We start from the raw sequence: 18,036 nt of genomic DNA on the forward strand, positions 1-18,036 counted from the left end.
TAAGTGATTTTTCAAGATCTACAAAGAGAAGTTTAATTCTACTACATCTTTAAAAAAATAAACAGCTTTATGAAGATTCGTGAAGACAGATAAAAAGGAAGTGAATATATTCCTGAGGGTCTGAACAATTTTCCTTACCTGATATATTATGGAAAAATTCAGAATTTACCAGTCTTCCTTCAGTCAGCTACATTTTACACTGACCTGCCCTTTGGACTGAAAGGGAAAAAAAAAAGATTAACTGTTGCCATTGAAAAATTTAAAATAATAATCAGAAACCGGACAAACTGAAGGTAAAAATATACAATGGCTACAATAAAGATAAATATTTATTTAATCAAAGTAGAGGTTGTGTTTGGACTGTAGGAATGTTTCATCCTTCCTTTAAAAAAAAAAAAAAAAGCAAGAAAGAAAAAAGCTAGAGTCTTTGCAGGCTCCTAGAGAGTTCCCCATTGTCCAGGGCTATCGAGAGCCCAGAATGGCATTAACCTCACAAAAGACACATTGTGCAGGGGACAAAAAAAAGCCCCTTCTTCTACAATAACTTTTAGCTTTTTTATTTTTAGAAAATGACAAAGGTTTTGCAAGCACTGACTGGTGAAACCTGTAGCAAGCCAGGCTGGACTTGGCTTTATTGATCAGCTGTCCTGCATGGAAAAGCAGCCAGGAAAAGTTTGAATGGCAACCCAGATTTGGCTCACAGAGAGGAAACCCCTGATTTTTCTAAATGTATTTTCTTTTTTTCCCCCCGTCTAAATAAAATAGCATTATTTCCCAGAGTGAATTCAGAAGGATTAGATGAGGTAACCCTGCAAAATCCTAAACCGGTTTTTTTCTCTCTAGTCTTGACTAAGAAGCTGCATGCTCTTAAGAGCATTGGAAAATCTCTCAAAATGAAGAATTACTTTCTAATCAAACAGATTTCCTGATTAATTCCCAAATTCCTTCTAAAATAAATAATCTTGGTAGGCTAGGGCAAAATTTTTTTCCAAGAAAAATAAGTTTTAGCGAGATATCTGATGTTACAGGGTTTACTAATAATGCCTTCAAAAACATAAATGTTTTTACATTTGTTTGCAGATCACTTAAAGGGCTGATTGCATTTTATTTTATTCCAGACATTGTAATTTCAATGGTATTAGTTCATATTTAGAACTTACATAAATACAACTTGTCATTTTTAAAAAATCTATTGCAGTAGCAGTGACGCTGAGGCTAGGATTTGAAATGGGGGGAAGAGACAGAGAAAGGGGGGAGGGGGGGAGAGGGGGAGAGAGAGAGAGAGGGAGAGAGAGAGAGAGAGAGAGAGAGACTCTTGTTCTTCCTGCATTTGTTTGCTTGCTTTTTGGAGGTACCGTGCACCAGCCTAAGTGATGGCTTTCATGTACTGGGAATCGGTACAGTAGCAAGGGTCCCTGGCTGCTGTCTTTGATTCCAGGGATCTCCTTTGGGCTCTAGTGGGATGTACTGCTCCTAGTCTTTATCTGAAATCCATCCTCTCATTTCAAGCCCTTTGGCTTCTTGACTCTGCTCCAAACTCTTGGAGGTAGCTGTAAGACTTTTTTTTTTTTTTTTTTTTGGCATTAGGGAAGGGGTATGTAATTTTCCCTTTCTACACCCTAGACCTTTCCTCTATATTTAAATATATTGGCTTTCTCTCTTATGAATTTAGTCTGAAATTATTTTTCGCTGCCTTTATTACATCCCTGCTTTTGATGGCAAAATAGCTTCCTGTGTTTTGAAAACATCTGCTTTCCAGGTTTCACACGAGAAAATTGATTTTACTTTTCTCTTAAGTCCAGAAAGGTAGAAAGTTGGACTTGTTTCCAAGTGCAACTTTTCCTTTTCTTGTCTTTCCTAAAGTTATCCCCTTTCAGTTCTGATTCACTTTCTCCCTTTTATTTCTTCTAATCACCACACCTCTCTTCTCCTCTCCTTCTAAAGAACCAGAGATTGATTGCGTCTTATTTCAGAAGACAAAATTAACATATATCATTTGTCTAGTCTATGGTATGTGTTAAAGTTTTCTCCATATTTTCCTCATTCGTCCTCTGATTTGGGGGGGAGCTAATTTTCCTTCGGTTAAAAAATCTCAGATTTGCAATTTAAAGTGGTCTCTATTCTAAGTCTCTGCTCTTTCACTTAAACCTTTACTCTAAGCTGTCCCCCTCCACTAATGCCCCCCTTCTTTGGAGATGCTCTTTTCCTAGTTAATCTAAACATTGCTGCATTTGCTTAAAGAGACAGAGAGAAAGAGAGAGAGAAAGACAGAGAGAGAAAGGGGAAAAGAATAAGAAAAGAGAAGGGGGGGGAGAAGAAAGGAAAGAAAAAAAATCTTAAAAAAAATTCTTAGCCAGGTTCCTATTGTTGCTCCTATGCATTCCACTTCTCGGTGTGTGTGCGCGTGTGTGTGTGTGTGTGTGCGCTCGTGTGTGTGTCGTGTGTGTGTGTGTTTTTAATACATGCATAAACTTTTGGTGCCTCTCTCCCTCTTCCTAGGCTCTTCTCCTATCCTCTCTTCCTGCTCTCCTTGCCCTGCTCATCACTTTCCCCTGGTTTTTTTTTTTTTTCCTCCCTTCCTCCCCTCTGCCTCCCTCCACCTCCCCCTTTTCTTTTTTGCTGAATCTTATTGATCCAGAAGGTGGCTAATTAGCCCTTCCCGTCGTGCCTGGGTAATGAAGCACATGCGCACTGAATTAATCACAGCCATTTTTTGCAGGAAACTAATTAGCAGAATAAAGATCCAAAGACTTTTTTTTCTTTTCACTCATCAGCTCCCACTTCCAGCGCGTCCCCTCCGACCGCTGCAGCCGCCACCGCCGCCGCCTCCTCCTCCTCCTCCTCCCGGCCGCAGCCGCCGCCGCCGCCGCCTGCTTTGCATCCCAATTACAGCCTAGAGCCGCTGCCGCCGCCGCCGCCGCTTCTCCTCCGTGGCCCCTGCCCGCTCCGGGGGCTGTAAACTCCCCGCCAACCATGCTGCTCGGCGGCAGCGGCGGCGGCGGCTCCGGCTCCCCGGCTGCGGCCGCCTCCCGCCCCGGGCTCCGCCGAGCGCGCTCCAGCTCCGCCGCCGCCGCCGCCGCCGCCGCCAGCAGCGCGTCCTCCGCCGCCGCCGACCCCCGCCAGCCTCCGCTGCTGCCTTGATGGGCTCCGCGGCCCGAGCGCCTCTTTTCGGGATTAAAAGCGCCGCCAGCTCCCGCCGCCGCCGCCGTCGCCAGCAGCGCCGCTGCAGCCGCCGCCGCCGGAGAAGCAACCGCGTAAGTGGCAACTTTTCCCTCTTTTTTTTTTTTTCCCGCCGCCGCCGCCGCCGCCGCCGCCGCCTGCTCCTCCTCCTCCTCCCGCCGCCACCGCCCGGACGCGGGGCTCCTCGGGGCGCCCGGGCTGCTTTGCATGGGGCTCGTCCTGCCCCCTCCCGGCTCCCGCGCCCGGCCGCCGCCGCCCGCGCTCCCCGCGCCCGCACCCTGCTCGCTCGCTGCGTCCCGCTCGCCTTCCCCCTGCGCCAAACTTTCTCTTTCTCTTCTTCTTCCTCCTCCTCCCGCCGCTGCCGCCGCCGCCGCCGCCGCCGCCGCCGAGCCCGGGCCGCCCCCTCCTCCCCGGCCCCCGCGCCGCCGCCGCCGCCGCCGCCGGCCGCCGGCGACCCCCGGGAGGGTGGAGGCGCCCGGGGCGAGGCCCGCGCGGCGAGTTTGGCGGCGCCGCCAGGCAGGGCCGGCCGGGGCGCGGGCCGAGGGCGGGAGGGCGGCCGGGGTCCCAGCTCGGAGACAAAGGCGGCGGCCGGAGGTGGGGGGAGTGTGGGGGGGTCCGCGGTGCCGAGCGCCCCCGCCCCCGCCGCTCCCGGCCCCCAACTTTGCCCCACCCCGAGAGGCGCCGTGGCCCCGGGCTGAGCCGCCGCGCGGGGCGCGCACCCGGACCGGAGCAGTCGCCGCGGTCGCAGCCGCTGCTGCTGCCGCGGCCGCCACCGCTGGCCGGGCGGCCGGGCGAGCGCCTTCCTCGCCGGGGCTCGACTTGCCGGGGACGCGGGAGCCCGTTCGGAGCCCCGGGGTCCTGGAGGGGGCGAGGCGGCCGCGCGATCCTCTACCTGCGCGCTCTCTGCCCTGCCCCACTGGCAGCGCCGCGAGCGCCCAGAGGGGACTCTGCCCTGGACACTAGGGGCTCCCGGGGGCTCCGGGCTGCGCCGCTGGCCAGGGCCAGACCTCGCCTGGCCGGCCTTCCTCCGCCAGCTGAGCTCGGAGACATCCGAGGATGCCTTTTTTCTTTTTCTTTTCTTTCTTCTTTTTTTTTGCTCTCGCGAATCTGGGATTGTTGACGTTCGGTTCCCCACTCTCACCCCTCGCCCGGCTCCACTCGATGCAAAAACCATGTTCCTGAATTTTACATTATGCATTTTAATGTACATCTTTTTGCATATCTATTGGAGAGTAGATCTAAGTGTATTTCATACAGTGTATATAATTGTGTATGGACTCAGTACTCGGAGGGTTCTTGTATAACTTGAATTAAAATATGTATATATATCACTTTACGAATGAAGCTGTTGCTTAGAATCTGACTTTTGTCCAATGTTGTGCTATTCTTTCGACTGTGGCAAATTCTTTGATTACAAGCGCTTTCAAAAGGCACCCAGTCTTAACTTTTCCCCCTTGTTGCTTTCAAGTAGGGTAAATATGACAATTTTTATTGGTCTCAATTATTGAAACTTGATCTAAGCACTGTATGGACGGAGCATGCTGATTGCCTTTTTCTGGCCTCCAGTTCTAGTGACTTTTAAAAGGCAGTTTGTTAAGTACCTTTGAAGAATATGACAGACGGTGATCGCTTGGCTGTAATGCAAATTACAGAACATAAATTCACTTTGGAATTTAAAAAAGACTCGAGCCCTTTCAGTGGGGACAATTGAGGATTTATTATGTTTTTTAAAAAATTACTTTTTTTCTCCCTACTTTGGGAGAATAGCTAGTTGCAGACCAACTTATTTGGAGGTCCTCCGAAAGAGGCTTGGTCAATGGGCGAGGGGAGAAGATTGATCACAATCTGCATAATCAATAGGGCAGCGTGCTGCAATCGTGTACCTACATTTACTGTAAATTTCTACCCTATCTGCAGCGTGGGTGCTCCAGCGTCTTGCTTGGTTTGTTAGGGAGGATTTAGAGGCAGAACAACCAGAATTTACTGCCCAGCCCTCTGGAACAGTATAGGGAAGTCCACTCCACAGTGGCTCATTCTAAAACTCCCATTTTGCTGAAGTTTTTTTTTTTCTTTTCCAAATCTGTTTACTTGTGGGGGTTTCAGGAACTGAACCCCCAAAGGGTAGACATCCTGTGGGTTCAGGGAAGTGGGGGGTATTCAGGAGACCTAGGGGGTGGGAGTTTGCTTATTGAATGAGCACTTTGGGGGCCCTCTTCTCATCTTACAATGTTAGGTTTTTGTTTTTTGGTTTTTTTTTAATTGGAGCAGGTAAATTAGAGATAGGAAAATAAAAGAATATACTAGAGATTGAAGCAGTGTCAAAATATGAGTTGCTGTGTGTGTATGAGAAGAGAAAGAATACAGACACAGTCTTGAAAGCTTGGTGGTAGGTGAATCCATATTTGGAGATGATTTTGAAATAGTCTAGCAAATGGTGCACGAAGAGGATTTCGTAAAAAGTGTACACGGAGTCAGTTTTGAAAGGATTGCGGTTTGGGAAGATGAGGTGTGGGCAGGAAAACCCACTCTAGGCCAGCAGCTTTCCTCTGTCTGTGTGTCTCCCTTCCCCCTCCTTGGATTTTAGTTTTTAATTACTTAATGCTGAAACGCACAGGGCTTATATAAATATTTGCAAATGCTCTTTCCTATTGATTTCTCTGAATAAACTGCCCTGCTCCGGTCCAGAGAGGAGGCGATTCAGATCTGTGGACTTTTTAAACATATAAAGCCTCTGGAGGAGTGGTGTTCTCTGCGTGTGTGTGTGTGTGTGTGTGTGTGTGTGTGTGTGTGTGTGTGTGTAGAGTTGTAGGTATGAGGATTTTGGGGGCCCGCAAGGAGAGTTCAGGCTCTCCAGTGGTGTGACCCAAGGAAACTGGGGTGGAGCTGGCCCCTTGGCCTGGCAGTCCTGACGTGTGTGTGTGTTTGTGCGTGTGCGTGCGTGTGTACGCCTGCACCGTGTGCCTTCACTGGGGGAGTCTGGATGCATATGCACGTACTTCCCCCACCCCTGTTAAATATGGAGCAGCTTTCCAGCGCTCTGTGACTGCCTTCTCCTCAGGGTCACATTGAGTTTGAATCTGACCCAAGGTGCAGGAATCCTGCAATGGGGAAATAAAAGAATATACAGAACGGGGTCAGGTCAGCTGCTCAGAGGCCAAAACCCCTACAGCTGCTTTGATTTTATTTTTTGGTGTATATTTTAGGCTCCTCCTGCCATTCTACAAATTGTGCCTCCCCTTTCAGGTGTTTGGTCTGTGGCTTAAAGGCAGCAGAGCCTCTGCCTGCATAGACATAGGCTCCCAGCAACAACAGAAAACCCACAATACCGAATCCAAAACAAAACTTGGGAGGAGGGGGAGAAAAAACCCCTATTGAGTTCAGGCAAATAAGGTTGGGTCTCTAGATCCGGTTACAAAGCAGCTTTGAATATGCAAGACAGTGCACAAGACCAGTTATTCCAGTTACAACAAACTATTAAAAAAAAGAGAGAAAAGAAAAGGCATGTTTAGGTCGTAATTTGTTAGTACAAGGAAAAGAATCCCACATAAAGCTGCCTTTTTTTTTTTTTCTCCCTTTGCTGGCTTCACACAGAATTCACTCACCCCTTTCCAATTCATCTGCTGTATAGGTTCTTTTATTAAAATCTTTTGGGGTTTAGGAAGATGGCTGCAAGCAACACATTTTCTGTATTTTTTTCCCCTTTATCTTAGAGAGAGAGTTGGCAGGGTTTCTGTGGTTTGCAGTTACACAATATGTTTTCATGTTTTTAATCACTAAATCATTGCAGTGGTTATAGATTTACAGTGTTGGGGTATTACAGAGAGGAGCAACGGCGGCTATATATATGCTTTTAAATTACACCAATGTAAACTGAGTGTGGCAGCTGTGAATATGGTCGGCAGACATCTATCCCCTCCCCACCCCCCCAAGATCTTTCTCTCTCTGTAATTTTTCTCTCAAATTTCTTGGTTTGCTTAAAATAAGCTACCCCTCTCCTCCCCTGTATTGTCTCTTTGCCCCCTCTTCCAAAAAAATTAATTTTCATTTTAGACCTCTAACCCCAGAGAAGCTAGAATTCAAACTCTTGAGCTATAACTTCGGATGAGAGTATAATAACAATAATAATGAAAAGTGTGGATTTCCTAAGAAAAATCCTCCTGGTCTCCACACTGACCTCCTGTATCGGGATGGAGGGTTGATTGCACGTCAGAAAGTAGGGGGGCGGGTGTGGGGGAGGGGAGCCGGGCTGGTGGCGCTCGCCTGCCTGGAACCTCGAATGTCCCGTCCCCTGCGAGCCCACTTTCAGCTTCTGTTTTTCATATTATTATGTAACAGAATCCTTGGCAGCATTAAAAATTCAGTATTACAAGCTGATTGTAATGCTGCCTCATTAGACAACACTGTCTGGCCTTGTATTAAGTGAAACGTGGAGCAATGGCTTTTAGATTATAAACACCAATAAATATTAAGGATCAGCAGAGGGGGCAGTAGCAACTGGGTTTTTGGCTCCTTCTGGCTTTATCCCTCCTCCCCCCAGCCCCCCAGATCATCTTCCCTTCAGTGCCTTTCCTCCCCCCTCCCCCCATGGTAACTGTCATGCGTTTTCTTGTGAGGATGCCGATGTGTCGACCCTGGTGACATTTTAGGAAGGCTTTTTATAGAGTTCTCTTGTGTACACAAAAGGTTTGGAAGTTTGTTTTGTTTTGATCTGCAGTAAACAGGTCCTTCACTTTGCTGACGTCATTTCCGTTCATATTTGAGTTGTTGATTGTGCTTCTTCTTTGCAGGGCCCTCTCATCCCTACCCCCACCTTGCCTTTCAGCTCAGAGCCTGTGGCTGCCTGGGGAAGAGGGAGTGTGCTCCTAAGCTGCCAGGTCTGGGTTCAAAGGCTGAGGGTCGCGTGGCTGTGCCTCGTCCTAGGGTTTGCCCGCTGGGGAAGATGCTTCCAGCTTCAAATCTGGTTAAACACTCCGACATCCACTCGCCCTGGTATTTTCATGGCACGCGGTGATTCATCTCAGCTTCCTTTCTTTGTAACACCTCCCCCCACTTTGCCCCTGCCACACCTTGTCTGTGTCTTTAATACATCCTTATTGTCCACTTCTCCATGCCCCCACCCACCGAAAAACCTTGTAATGACGACTCAGAGACTTTGATTCAGTTGCAAATCTGAAGCTGGCATTAGTGGACTTCATGCTGTGAAAAAAAGAAAGTGTTTCAAGGCCTTGCCCCCGCAGCCTCCCCACCACTGCCTTCTATCCCTGTTGGGTTTTTTGTACATGTGTGTTTTCTCCCCGTTTCCTGCCTTTTCGTAGATATAAAGGCCGTTCTGGTGTTACTAAAAATGACTATAATGTCCAGTGTCTCTTATTTCCATGTGATCTACAGTTGGAAACCCCTCCAAAAAGGAAAAAAAAAAAAGTAGGATGAGGAAAGGAAAGAGGAAAATCTGACTGCATAGGCCCCAAAGGCTTTCCTCTAATAGAATGATGGGTTTTAGGTTAAAAAAAATATTATTGTTTTGTTCTTTTAGGTTTAGAAATAATAGGGAGAGAGGGAAAAGCAGTCATTAGGAAGTTCCCTGAGCTGCTTTCCAACTAAGACGGGTGAAAAATGAACCAGCATTGACACTTGGCTCCATGTGAAAGCCCCTGTCACCTCTCCCCCTTCCGTGGCCCTGGCCTTTTGTTTCTGGAGAACGGAGCTAAGGTACTTTTTCTCCCAGACCAAAGGCAGCAGGCAAGGAGTCCCCTTGTGTGCGCATCGCCTTTAGATGGCCTTCTCATGGTTATTGTCAATGCAGACTTCCCCAAACAATTGCTCCGGGGAGACAGAAAAGCAAAAACATTTGTCCTCTTTTTTTAACCTCTTTGTTTTAGACTTCTTTTTTTCATCCATTCTTTAAATTTCACAGTTTCTATTTGTCTGCAGAGAGACAAACGAAACAGCATGAAGCACGTTTTTACCGTAGGCCTCACTGGCGATTGGAACAGCCTCAATAGAAATCCAAATTCTAAAACACTGGCTGACTTGGAGGATATGTGAATTTTTCAGCTCGGGGGCTCTGAAGTCAGATTAGCACAGATTTTTGAACCCAAATGCCCTAAAATGAAAAGATAAGAAAATAGGATTCTAGAATTATTTGGGGGAAAGCATGAAAAAGGTCATCTTTTGTCTATCTTCGTGTCTTGTGCCCCATCCTTAGAAACTTAATAGGGGAGAACTGCAAACCTCAATGAATTCTTCATTAAAAAAAAACAAAAAACTCCAACCCTGGTTGTTGTACTTTCGATATAGCATTTAATGGATCGTTTTAACTCACGTGTGAAAGTGCTCTTGGTGCATACTATGCAATGGATACTGTGTTGAGAATTTTTTTAAAAAAATCTACAATTTATATAAACAGGCAGTATCCCCTCACCCATTTCTTTTCCTCTTCTGTTTCCCTTTTCCTTTCTTCTCCTTCCAACCTGCTTCCCCTCCAGGAATTCAGTGGTTAGCATCAGACTGACTGTAAAGGGATGTGTCAGACGGTGGGGATGGCCTATGAACAAAATAGGAGTCCCACCTCTTTTTCCTTGGCCCCAAACAAAGCGCCTCTCTCTCTTGTAATGTATGGACCCAGATTGCGATGCTGTCCTTAAGCATCTGTCCGCCTTTTCATTAAAATTCTCAATTTCAAGGTTTAGAAACACAAATGTAAGAATCCCCCTGGGTATAAAAGTCTTGCATGGCACATTCCCTTTGCCCTTTCAGAAATAATATTTTTGTTTAAAAAAGAAGGAGCGAGAAAGAGAGAGCGCTTTACGCAACACGTAAAGCTGTTTTAAGGCAACTTCTTTATTTTGGCTTCCTTAAAACTTGGGGCTTTGTAACTTAAAATTAATTTAGAAAAACTCTCCCGAATCACAGCTTTTAAAAAATAGTTACTCATTTGTGTCTTTCTTGTGGGATATCATTGACAGATTTAGCACCTGAGCTGGGGAGGGTGGGTAAGGAAATTAGATAATGTTCCACCTATGATTTGGGGGTAAAAATTAATCTATGGAATTAGCACTGTAGGGATGGATGGAGGCCTTGAGGCTTCAGCAGAAAAATGTGAATCAAAACATCTGTGTGCAGGCCTTGGCACACCAGCTTCCAATGGTTATGAAGGCAAATGTGAGCTGTTCTGAGGAAGGTCTGCATTCTGTTCCATACCCAGGAAGGCCCGGCCACCCAGCGGGTACCAGGCCCCTAAATATAACTGCCTCAAAATCATGGGGTGAACTCAGGCCATGGAGTGAAATTCAGCTCCAAATGGTTCCTTGTTTATTTCAGGAACGTTTGTTTTTGTTTCTTGCCCTCTTCTGGATTTTTCTTTGTTAAAGCCTCCAGGTTATTTAAGCACTTGTTTTAAAAATCAATGTCTACATATAATTTAATAAAAATAGAAGAACCCGGAAGGGTGCACAAATCTGTTTAAACCCAGCTGTACTGTGAAAAGAGAGCCCAGGTTAAGCTGGAAGTCAGAATGCTGACATCCACTGTATCTTAGAGATCATATTTACCTTTGCAAAAGTGGAAGGATACAGCATTAGTAAGTGTGTATGTGTAGAGAGAGAGAGAGAGACAAGCAGGTTTGGCTCGGTAGAATCATTGTAATTTATCAGCCAGCTCAGTGTTAGGGGGCAGGCCTCTGGCTTGGAGAGTGAGTAAGGGGAGGAGTAGGGAAGGGGTTAGCGCTCCCTGATTTATTTTTAAATATTTATCCTTTCGGCTGTTGCCAATTACGCTTTCCAGATGAGACGAGACTGGGTATGGAGAACTGCGAGGGAAGAATTGCCTTTTCTGAGAGTGGGTTTATTTGTCAGCAGTGTTCAGGATGGAGCGATGAGAATGTCAGGCTGTCACTGCTGGGTAGGCCGTGGGTTTAACATCAGGCAGCTGCCCTTCGAAGAGCCGGGGCTTCCAGAGCTGGAGGATAGAATTTGCAAGGAGTATTTCAGAGAAACTCCCGATTTCGTATGTAAGTGCAGAAGTTGCCAGTTCCCTCTGAAGAGGTATTGTTTTTATGAATAAGGAAAATGAGTTTTAGTAGAGGTGACACCCAGCTTGTGTGTAGTCCCTCATTTCCATAATGTACAGAGGCCATAGATCACTGGCCTGTGGATTACCTGTTAAATTTTTGCCTAGAACAAAGGCAGGCTTGACTAGGCCTCATCTTGTGTGTAGCCGGTGCCAGATAAAGAAAAGGAACTCAGGGTCACTCTCAGTTCTACTTGTCAGGCCTTTGAAGTGCAGGAGGCAGGTCGCAGGGTCTGCTTCTTGGGACAGTGGCAGTATTAGGGCAAATCCCCTCCGGGCCTTCTGCCCAGGCACTGTTGCATCCTCCCAGGTTACTTTTATAGCTTGTTCTTTGGGCTTTCTCGCTTTTATTTTATTGGAGGTATTTGTCTGTGGGCCTACCAGGATCATGATGTCATCAGATTACGAGGTTGTCCCCTGTTAATAAAAGTGAAGACAAAGCAGCAAAATTAGATTTTCTGAGAGTATCAACATTTTCTTGTTGTCTTTAATTTATCCAGCAGGGCCTTACCTATCCTAGGTAAGGAATCTTCGTTTTCCTGAAGAGATTGCCAGAGGCATCTGTGCGTTGTGGGCCACGTTGCTTGCGGTCCTGCTAGCATACATCATCTTCACGTCTTATTCATAGTCACTTTTTCAATTAAATTATTAATTGTTTTCTTTAAAGTGTTCTCAACTTATACGGCCAAAATAAATAACAGTGTGTTTTAAAACCACCACCTGTTCTTGGGCCTGAAGTCAGGTGGTCTGGAAGCAGCTCTGCAGTGACCATAGTCTGGTATGCAAACTCATCCTCCACCTTCCCTGCTGGCTCTTCACCACCACCCCACCACCCCCCAACCCCTGCCCCGCGCTCTCACGTGTGACTGAATTGGGCTTGTGCCCTCCTTTGTCCCTAATCGGACATGATTCCCTGGAGGCAGTCTTTTCTCCCAGGGTCTTAGCTGAAAAAAAGAAAAAAGGAAATTTTCCCAGAATCTATTCTGGACTAAAATGTAGAGAAGGGCTCTCTGTACCCAACAGGTTAGATACTTACATTAATCGGAACCCAAATTACATTGTGCAGAAAGCCTTCTATACGGGGATGGATGGTTTTCAGCAGCTAAGCATCCCTCGTTCTCCCGAGTCAGTGTGTGCCTCCTGCTAATACAATTCCATACATACTGCTCTTCTCCTCTTGAGCTGATTATATTTCTGACACTTGCATGGTTCATTATTGTGCCCGAGGAAAAGACTCTCCAGGCTGTAAGGCCAGCCTGGGTGGGTGGTTTTCAGAAAGGGTAAAAGCAGGTGCCTTTCTGTGCTGTGAGAATCGGGAGTAAATTCAGACTGAGGGTGGGATTGTGACAGGGAGGACAGAGAACTTCCGGTGAGATTTCTTTGGGGCTAGCTTGCAGATCAGAATGGAAAAAGGTGAACTTGGGGAGATAGAAAAGTACCCAGCAATCCCTTTGACCAACTGGAAAAGGTGAACTTAGGGAGATAGAAAGGCGCCCAGCAATCGCTTTGACCAACTGGGGTGGCCGGTTTAAATCTTACCCTGGCGGTAGAAACTCCCCGGGAAAGGGCACGATCTTTCCTATGTCTGCGGTGATGTGGCTTTATAAGGTGAGGCTAAGGAGCCTGGAGGCTTCCATTGTAGACTGCAGCTCCTTTTCTTCCCACTTCTTCTCTTCCTCTCTTTCTGGTGATCTCTCCTTCTTTTCTCTTTCTCTGGCCTCAAAAACTATCCTTAACTCTCAACGGAGAACAGGGGGATGTTTTTATAAGTTTCTGCAACTGAAAAACAGAAGTGCTCTGTAAAGCAGTTAATAGGATGGGTGTGTGTTTCCAATAAATTCCTGTCCACATTGGCTCCTGTCCCCATACTAGAGTGGCCTGGCCGTGACGTGGACGGGGCCCAGGGAGCGATGGCTCCGGTTCGGAGGCCCCAGGCTCCTTTTAGTGTCCGAGGGCGCGACCCTTTCTTCTTGCCCGATTCTAGGCCGGCCCCTGACCTTTGATGAGCGAGGGGTCAGCGCCTCCGGGAGGGCCCGGGCTTTGTTCCCGCCGGGGCCGGTTCCCCGGGCGGCGCAGGCCGAGCAGCGAGGGTTCCTGGCCCCAGGCGGGTGCGCGGGTCCCCCGGCCTGCCCCAAGGCCCGCGCCCGGAGCGGAGCGAGTGCAGCCGAGCGCCCGGGCCCCGCGCGTCCCTGTGCGTCCCCAGGTCCCTGCGGGCGGGCGGGCGCGGTCGCCGCCGAGCAACCCGGCCTGCGCCCGGCACGACTGTAGATGTCAGGCTTTGCCCGGGGAGCCGAGCGGCAGCGGGGCTGTGAGTTTCAAATTAACCTTCCGCTTTGTTGCTGTGTAATGTGGATCCCCGAAGGCCCCCCGCCCAGCCCGCCCCCCTTCCCCGGGCGGTGCGTGCTGCAAACTGCGAGTTGGGCTTCATTTACATAAAGCGATTCCGGGCGGGCGGCGGCAGAGGAGGCGGCAGCGGCGGCGGGCAGGCCGGGGACCGGGACGCGAGCGCCGCGCCCCGTGGGTGAATCCCCGCCGCGCCCCGGGGACCTCCCTCCGGGGACGGGCCGACCGCCAGCCCCACCGCCAACATGAGCTCCCCTCCCCTGTCTCCGGGCCCCCTGCTCCTAACCAGAGCCACCTCCGAGTCCCGGGGCCAGCGGGAGGTGGGGAGCATGCCTCCTGGGGTGGGTGAGCTCGGGGCTCGGGTGCCACTGGAATTTCCCGTTGTTGCGCATGGCGGCGCGGCCCCCGGACCTGCAAGTGCCGCCTCCCTCCGGAGGTGCGTGGAGGCTTGGTGTGCCAGGTGAGTGCAGCCTCCCTCCGGGTCCGCGCAGCCGGCCTGGAGCCGCGGGCAGGTGCTGCGAGTCTTGGCTGAACTTCCCATTCTCTTGGGGCGTGTGGGGGAAGGGAAGGCTGGATGCACTTGAACTCCCAGACTCCAGTTGCCACCTACCTAGGGTGAGAGCGCCTAAATTCCACTGGGCACACAGTAAAGCTCTTCCTCCTTCCTTCCCTTCCCTCTGTCCTCCCCCTCCCTTCTCCTTTCCTGAGTCTGCTTTTGGATTAGTTCCTGCCTTCTGAATGCTTGTGGTACTGGTGTCATTTAGAAGTTTGGGTGCCTCCGCCTAAAAATGCACCCTTTTCAGCCCTGGAGAAGTCACTGGTCAGTTCGAAACAATGTGAAGAATGCACTTGTGGAGTAATTAAAGGGAGAATCAGAGTTTTGGAGCTGGAGGGCACCTTTGGAGAGCATCTTGTCCACCCTCTAATTTTAGTTTTTTTGCACTCTTGGAAAAGTCAGAGCATTTATTTCCTTGGGCCAGGGCGGGATGGGGAGCTGATGCAAAGGAGAGAGTCAAGATTTTTATCCTGTTAAAGGAGGAGGAATGCCTATGTTTAGGTCAGTAGCAGAAAAACAGTATCAACAAAAAGAAGCATTATAGGCTTGGAGGGAAATGAACCTTCTGGAAAATAGTCTTTTCTGCCTTGGACACACCTGTGTTATGATAGGAAAAGGCCTGGAGGGCAAAGCCTGCAGCTCAATGCATGGTGTGTGCTAAGAGGGAATTGTGTGCCACAGTGGCGCCTCATGTGTTCAACTGGCTTAAGTGAAAGCCGTGAGCAGGTGAATCCAGGAGGGTCGTCCCTCCCCCCGCCCTCTATTTGTATCATTTAACAGGCCTTGAAGACTCCCAAAAAGCCACTGACAGATAACCCCAGAGAGGACAGATGGCCCTGCCTGAGCACAAAGGGAAGGCCTCTCCTTCAGACTGGGGCCTTCTTGTCGGAATGTACCAGGGCAAAGCCTTGAAGGTATATTGTGAGAAAGTTACACGTCATCTTATTTCTCTCTATGCTTTGAGATCCTTGGAGACAAGTCACTAAATAAATAGAGTATAATTTAAAGCTCACCCTAGCTGGGGAAACTCTGTTTCATTGCCATCAAGCAGCAGGTGCGAGTTTGCAGAGTTGGCCCCTTGAGTCCCCTCATTCCTAAATTCAGGAGGTGTCAAATCTTCATGTTCAGTTAACGGCTGTGGTTTCTGGATAGGTTTCAAGGGAAACCCTGAAAATCACGAGTTCCAGGAGGCTGGGCTGGAGGAGAACGTGTGAGTGCTGTGGTGAGGACTGCCTTGGGTAGGAAAACATACACCTTCCAAGGTAACCTGATCGAGACAGGCCATAGCAAGGAACGTGAGTCTGCTCCTTGTTATCAGAACAGCCACTGGCACCCTGAGATTTGGAATCCCTCTTGCTACTCAAACATTAAAAACAATTAAGGCAAAAGTGAGGTGTGAGGGAAGTCAGGAGACCACGGTTCCAAATAATTGAAGGGTTTCAAGAATGGGGTCTTTGGAGAGAGGTACATACCTGGATGTTTGCACACCTGTATTTGCGTTCATTGCAGGCACCCTTTCAGAGAGTGTGTAGCTATGATGGCCCAAAGAAACTTTTTCTGTCTCCCTTTCCTAAATTACAGGACTGAGGAGTTGTCCGCATGGCGTTTCCAGCAGAGTTTTCAGAAAGCATGTAAAGTGCCTCTCAGAGTGGGCTGGGGTCACACTTGGCTCTTTTATTTAATTACACAAGTGTTATTTAACAACATGGAGCAGATGCAGAAGCGAGCACTTTTACACTTTAAAAACAGCCCTTTCAGAATCACAAGGAATTAAGTGACTTGGAGACCTTCTGTCTTTTTGACGTGGGTCACTTCCCTTTCTCAACCCCCCTTCTCACTTTTTTTTTTTTTTTTTTTTTTTTTTGAGTGGCTATACTTTCTATGAACTAGAGCTACTGTTTTCCTTTTCTCCAGAAAACAGTATTGATGAACAGGGAACTATTGAGAAACACTTGCTAACTATTCCAGAATAATAATACTAATAATATAAATCCATGCTGCTTCCCCAACCACCTGAAACTTCATTTTGGTTCCTTTCCTTCCTTTTTTCGATAGCACAAATGAATGTTAAGGGCTGGTTGGAAAGGCCCAAGTAAAACGGTGCTCTCCACAGGCCCCTGCCTGGCTCTGCCCAACAGGACAGTGAAGTGCCTGCTTTCTTGCTGCTTTGAGGTTGAATTTAACTGCTGTGTCAACTCAGTGCCAATTGGACAGCCCAGTGGCAATGAGCTAAAATAAGCAAGATTTCAGTTTTCATCATTATGACTTTAAATGATGCTTGCTAGACACTCCCAGGACCGGCCTGGCTCATCTTTGGTGACCCAAAAGTGGTTAGTTCATTAGAATAAATCTGTGATTACAGACTGCTGGAAAAGTATTATCTGGGGCTAGCGGTGATGTGGCTTAGTTCTGGCATCCAGGAAACATGTCCTTATTATCACTGTGTGCAGTTGTTCCTTTTTGGTGTATCTTTCAGGGGTAGCAGCTTTTTTTCTTCCGCCTACAAAGTATCAGAATATGGAAATACTTGAGGGCTCAGAGCAGACCCTTACCTATGAAATTATTTTTATTGCAGAGTTGTAACAGTGTCATCTGAAAAAGTAAATATTTAAGTGACTAAGCAACATTTTGTAAAAGGGTACGGAACTGGCTTGAATTATTTAAAGGGGAAGAAAGTGAGCTGTCTTTATAAAACTTACCTTTTGACCGGGCATGGTGGCTCATGCCTTGTAAACCCAGCACTTTGGGAGGCCGAGGCTGGCCGATCACTTGAGGTTTGGAGCTGGAGACCAACCTGACCAACATGGAAAAACCCTGTCTTCACTAAAAATACAAAATTTAGCTGAGCGTGGTGGCGCATGCCTGTAACCACAGCTACTCAGGAGGCTGAGGCAGGAGAATCGCTTGAACCTGGGAGGCGGAGGTTGCAGTGAGCCAAGATTGCACAGTTGCATTCTAGCCTGGGCAACAAGAGTGAAACTCTATCTCAAAACAAACAAAACACTCACCTTTTAAGAGTAACTCACTTGTTTCTCAGCTCGATGGATTTAGCCTTGACTTGCAAGTAGGCAGCAATGATTCTGGCCTGAAAAACTTATGTAAACTCCATCTCACACTCACTTGTACAGCACACTGAAGATGCCTGTCAGTAACCTGAAGAAGTACAGTGTGTGCTGTGGTTTATACTTTCATTTGTTATTGAAATGATTGCTTGGTGTTCGCCTGCCCTATTTCTGTGATGTTTGGGCCTGTTGGCTTGCTCTGGTTCCCAAGGCTGGTGCAATTAACCAGGATGGGGGCGTTACTGTAAAAACACAACAGGGAGGCAGATTCCATTACAGTTAACTTCATAGGGGCATCCAAATGCGCTGGTACGAGAATTTGGTGGTAATGGTTATTATTAGAAATCACAGCACAGCTCAGAACCCCCGTCCTCTGCCTGAGTTAAAAAACGGTGGTCAGGGGAAATGGGAACCCAGTTTTAATAGAATCCAGGCAAGGGAATTCCTTGGCAGGAGGTAGTTTAAATCATAAAGGGTGCCTGTTCTGTCCAAAGCACAGTGTCCTGTGTCCTTAGGCCACTCAGATTGAGAAAGGAGCACACAGAAGCTACAGTTGTGTCAAACCGCCCCGAGGGAGAGACCCAGGCAGAAATCTTGGCTCATTGGCAAGCTACTTTCAAAATCCAGATTAAAGAGAAGCACTACAAAATCAACAACTGTCAGATGGCTTTTGTCTATGATTTAAAGTTGACTGCCAGACTGATCTCTTTGAACATGTGCAAAGTGGCAATCAGATGTTGGAGGGCTTCTTTGGGCTAATATGGTAAATGACTCTTATATGGACAGAAACTGAGGACAGAGGTGCAGAGCAAGGCTCACTGCCGATTG

At 47.9% G+C, this 18,036-nt stretch overlaps 2 protein-coding genes and 1 long non-coding RNA gene across 13 annotated transcripts in view; 1 reads left to right on the forward strand and 2 right to left on the reverse strand.

Moving 5' to 3' along the window:
* Positions 1–2,696: 2,696 nt before the first annotated feature.
* LOC135968789 (uncharacterized) lies at positions 2,697–8,944 on the reverse strand. Its single transcript, XM_074027199.1, has 5 exons — positions 8,894–8,944; positions 7,985–8,020; positions 6,177–6,278; positions 3,458–4,139; positions 2,697–3,223 (listed from the first exon to the last, which is right to left on the reverse strand). The coding sequence occupies exons 1-5, from the start codon at positions 8,942–8,944 to the stop codon at positions 2,724–2,726; spliced, it is 1,371 nt and encodes a 456-aa protein (XP_073883300.1). The 3' UTR covers positions 2,697–2,723.
* ZFHX3 (zinc finger homeobox 3) overlaps positions 2,766–18,036 on the forward strand; it is a 273,064-nt gene continuing 257,793 nt past the window's right edge. For 3 of the 4 annotated variants that reach the window (XM_065537352.2, XM_074027852.1, XM_065537353.2), the window contains exon 1: positions 2,766–3,254. The gene's annotated coding sequence lies outside the window, so the exon portion shown is untranslated. Of the gene's footprint in view, positions 3,255–13,686; positions 14,051–18,036 lie in introns of those variants that run through there. The other variant, XM_015442746.4, reaches the window with a different exon arrangement.
* Positions 10,003–14,278, reverse strand: LOC102126756 (uncharacterized). 8 transcript variants are annotated; one of them, XR_012429339.1, is made up of 7 exons: positions 14,201–14,278; positions 12,787–13,026; positions 12,284–12,387; positions 12,108–12,191; positions 11,759–11,839; positions 11,337–11,664; positions 10,003–11,136 (listed from the first exon to the last, which is right to left on the reverse strand). It is a non-coding gene; the product is annotated as an uncharacterized lncRNA (long non-coding RNA). The 8 variants fall into 8 exon arrangements; XR_012429337.1 differs by lacking the exon at positions 14,201–14,278 and adding an exon at positions 14,002–14,137; XR_006694658.2 differs by lacking the exon at positions 14,201–14,278 and adding an exon at positions 14,002–14,137 and having other exon boundaries at positions 11,759–11,878.

The sequence above is a fragment of the Macaca fascicularis genome, chromosome 20, assembly GCF_037993035.2.
Source record: "Macaca fascicularis isolate 582-1 chromosome 20, T2T-MFA8v1.1".
NCBI lineage: Eukaryota > Metazoa > Chordata > Mammalia > Primates > Cercopithecidae > Macaca > Macaca fascicularis.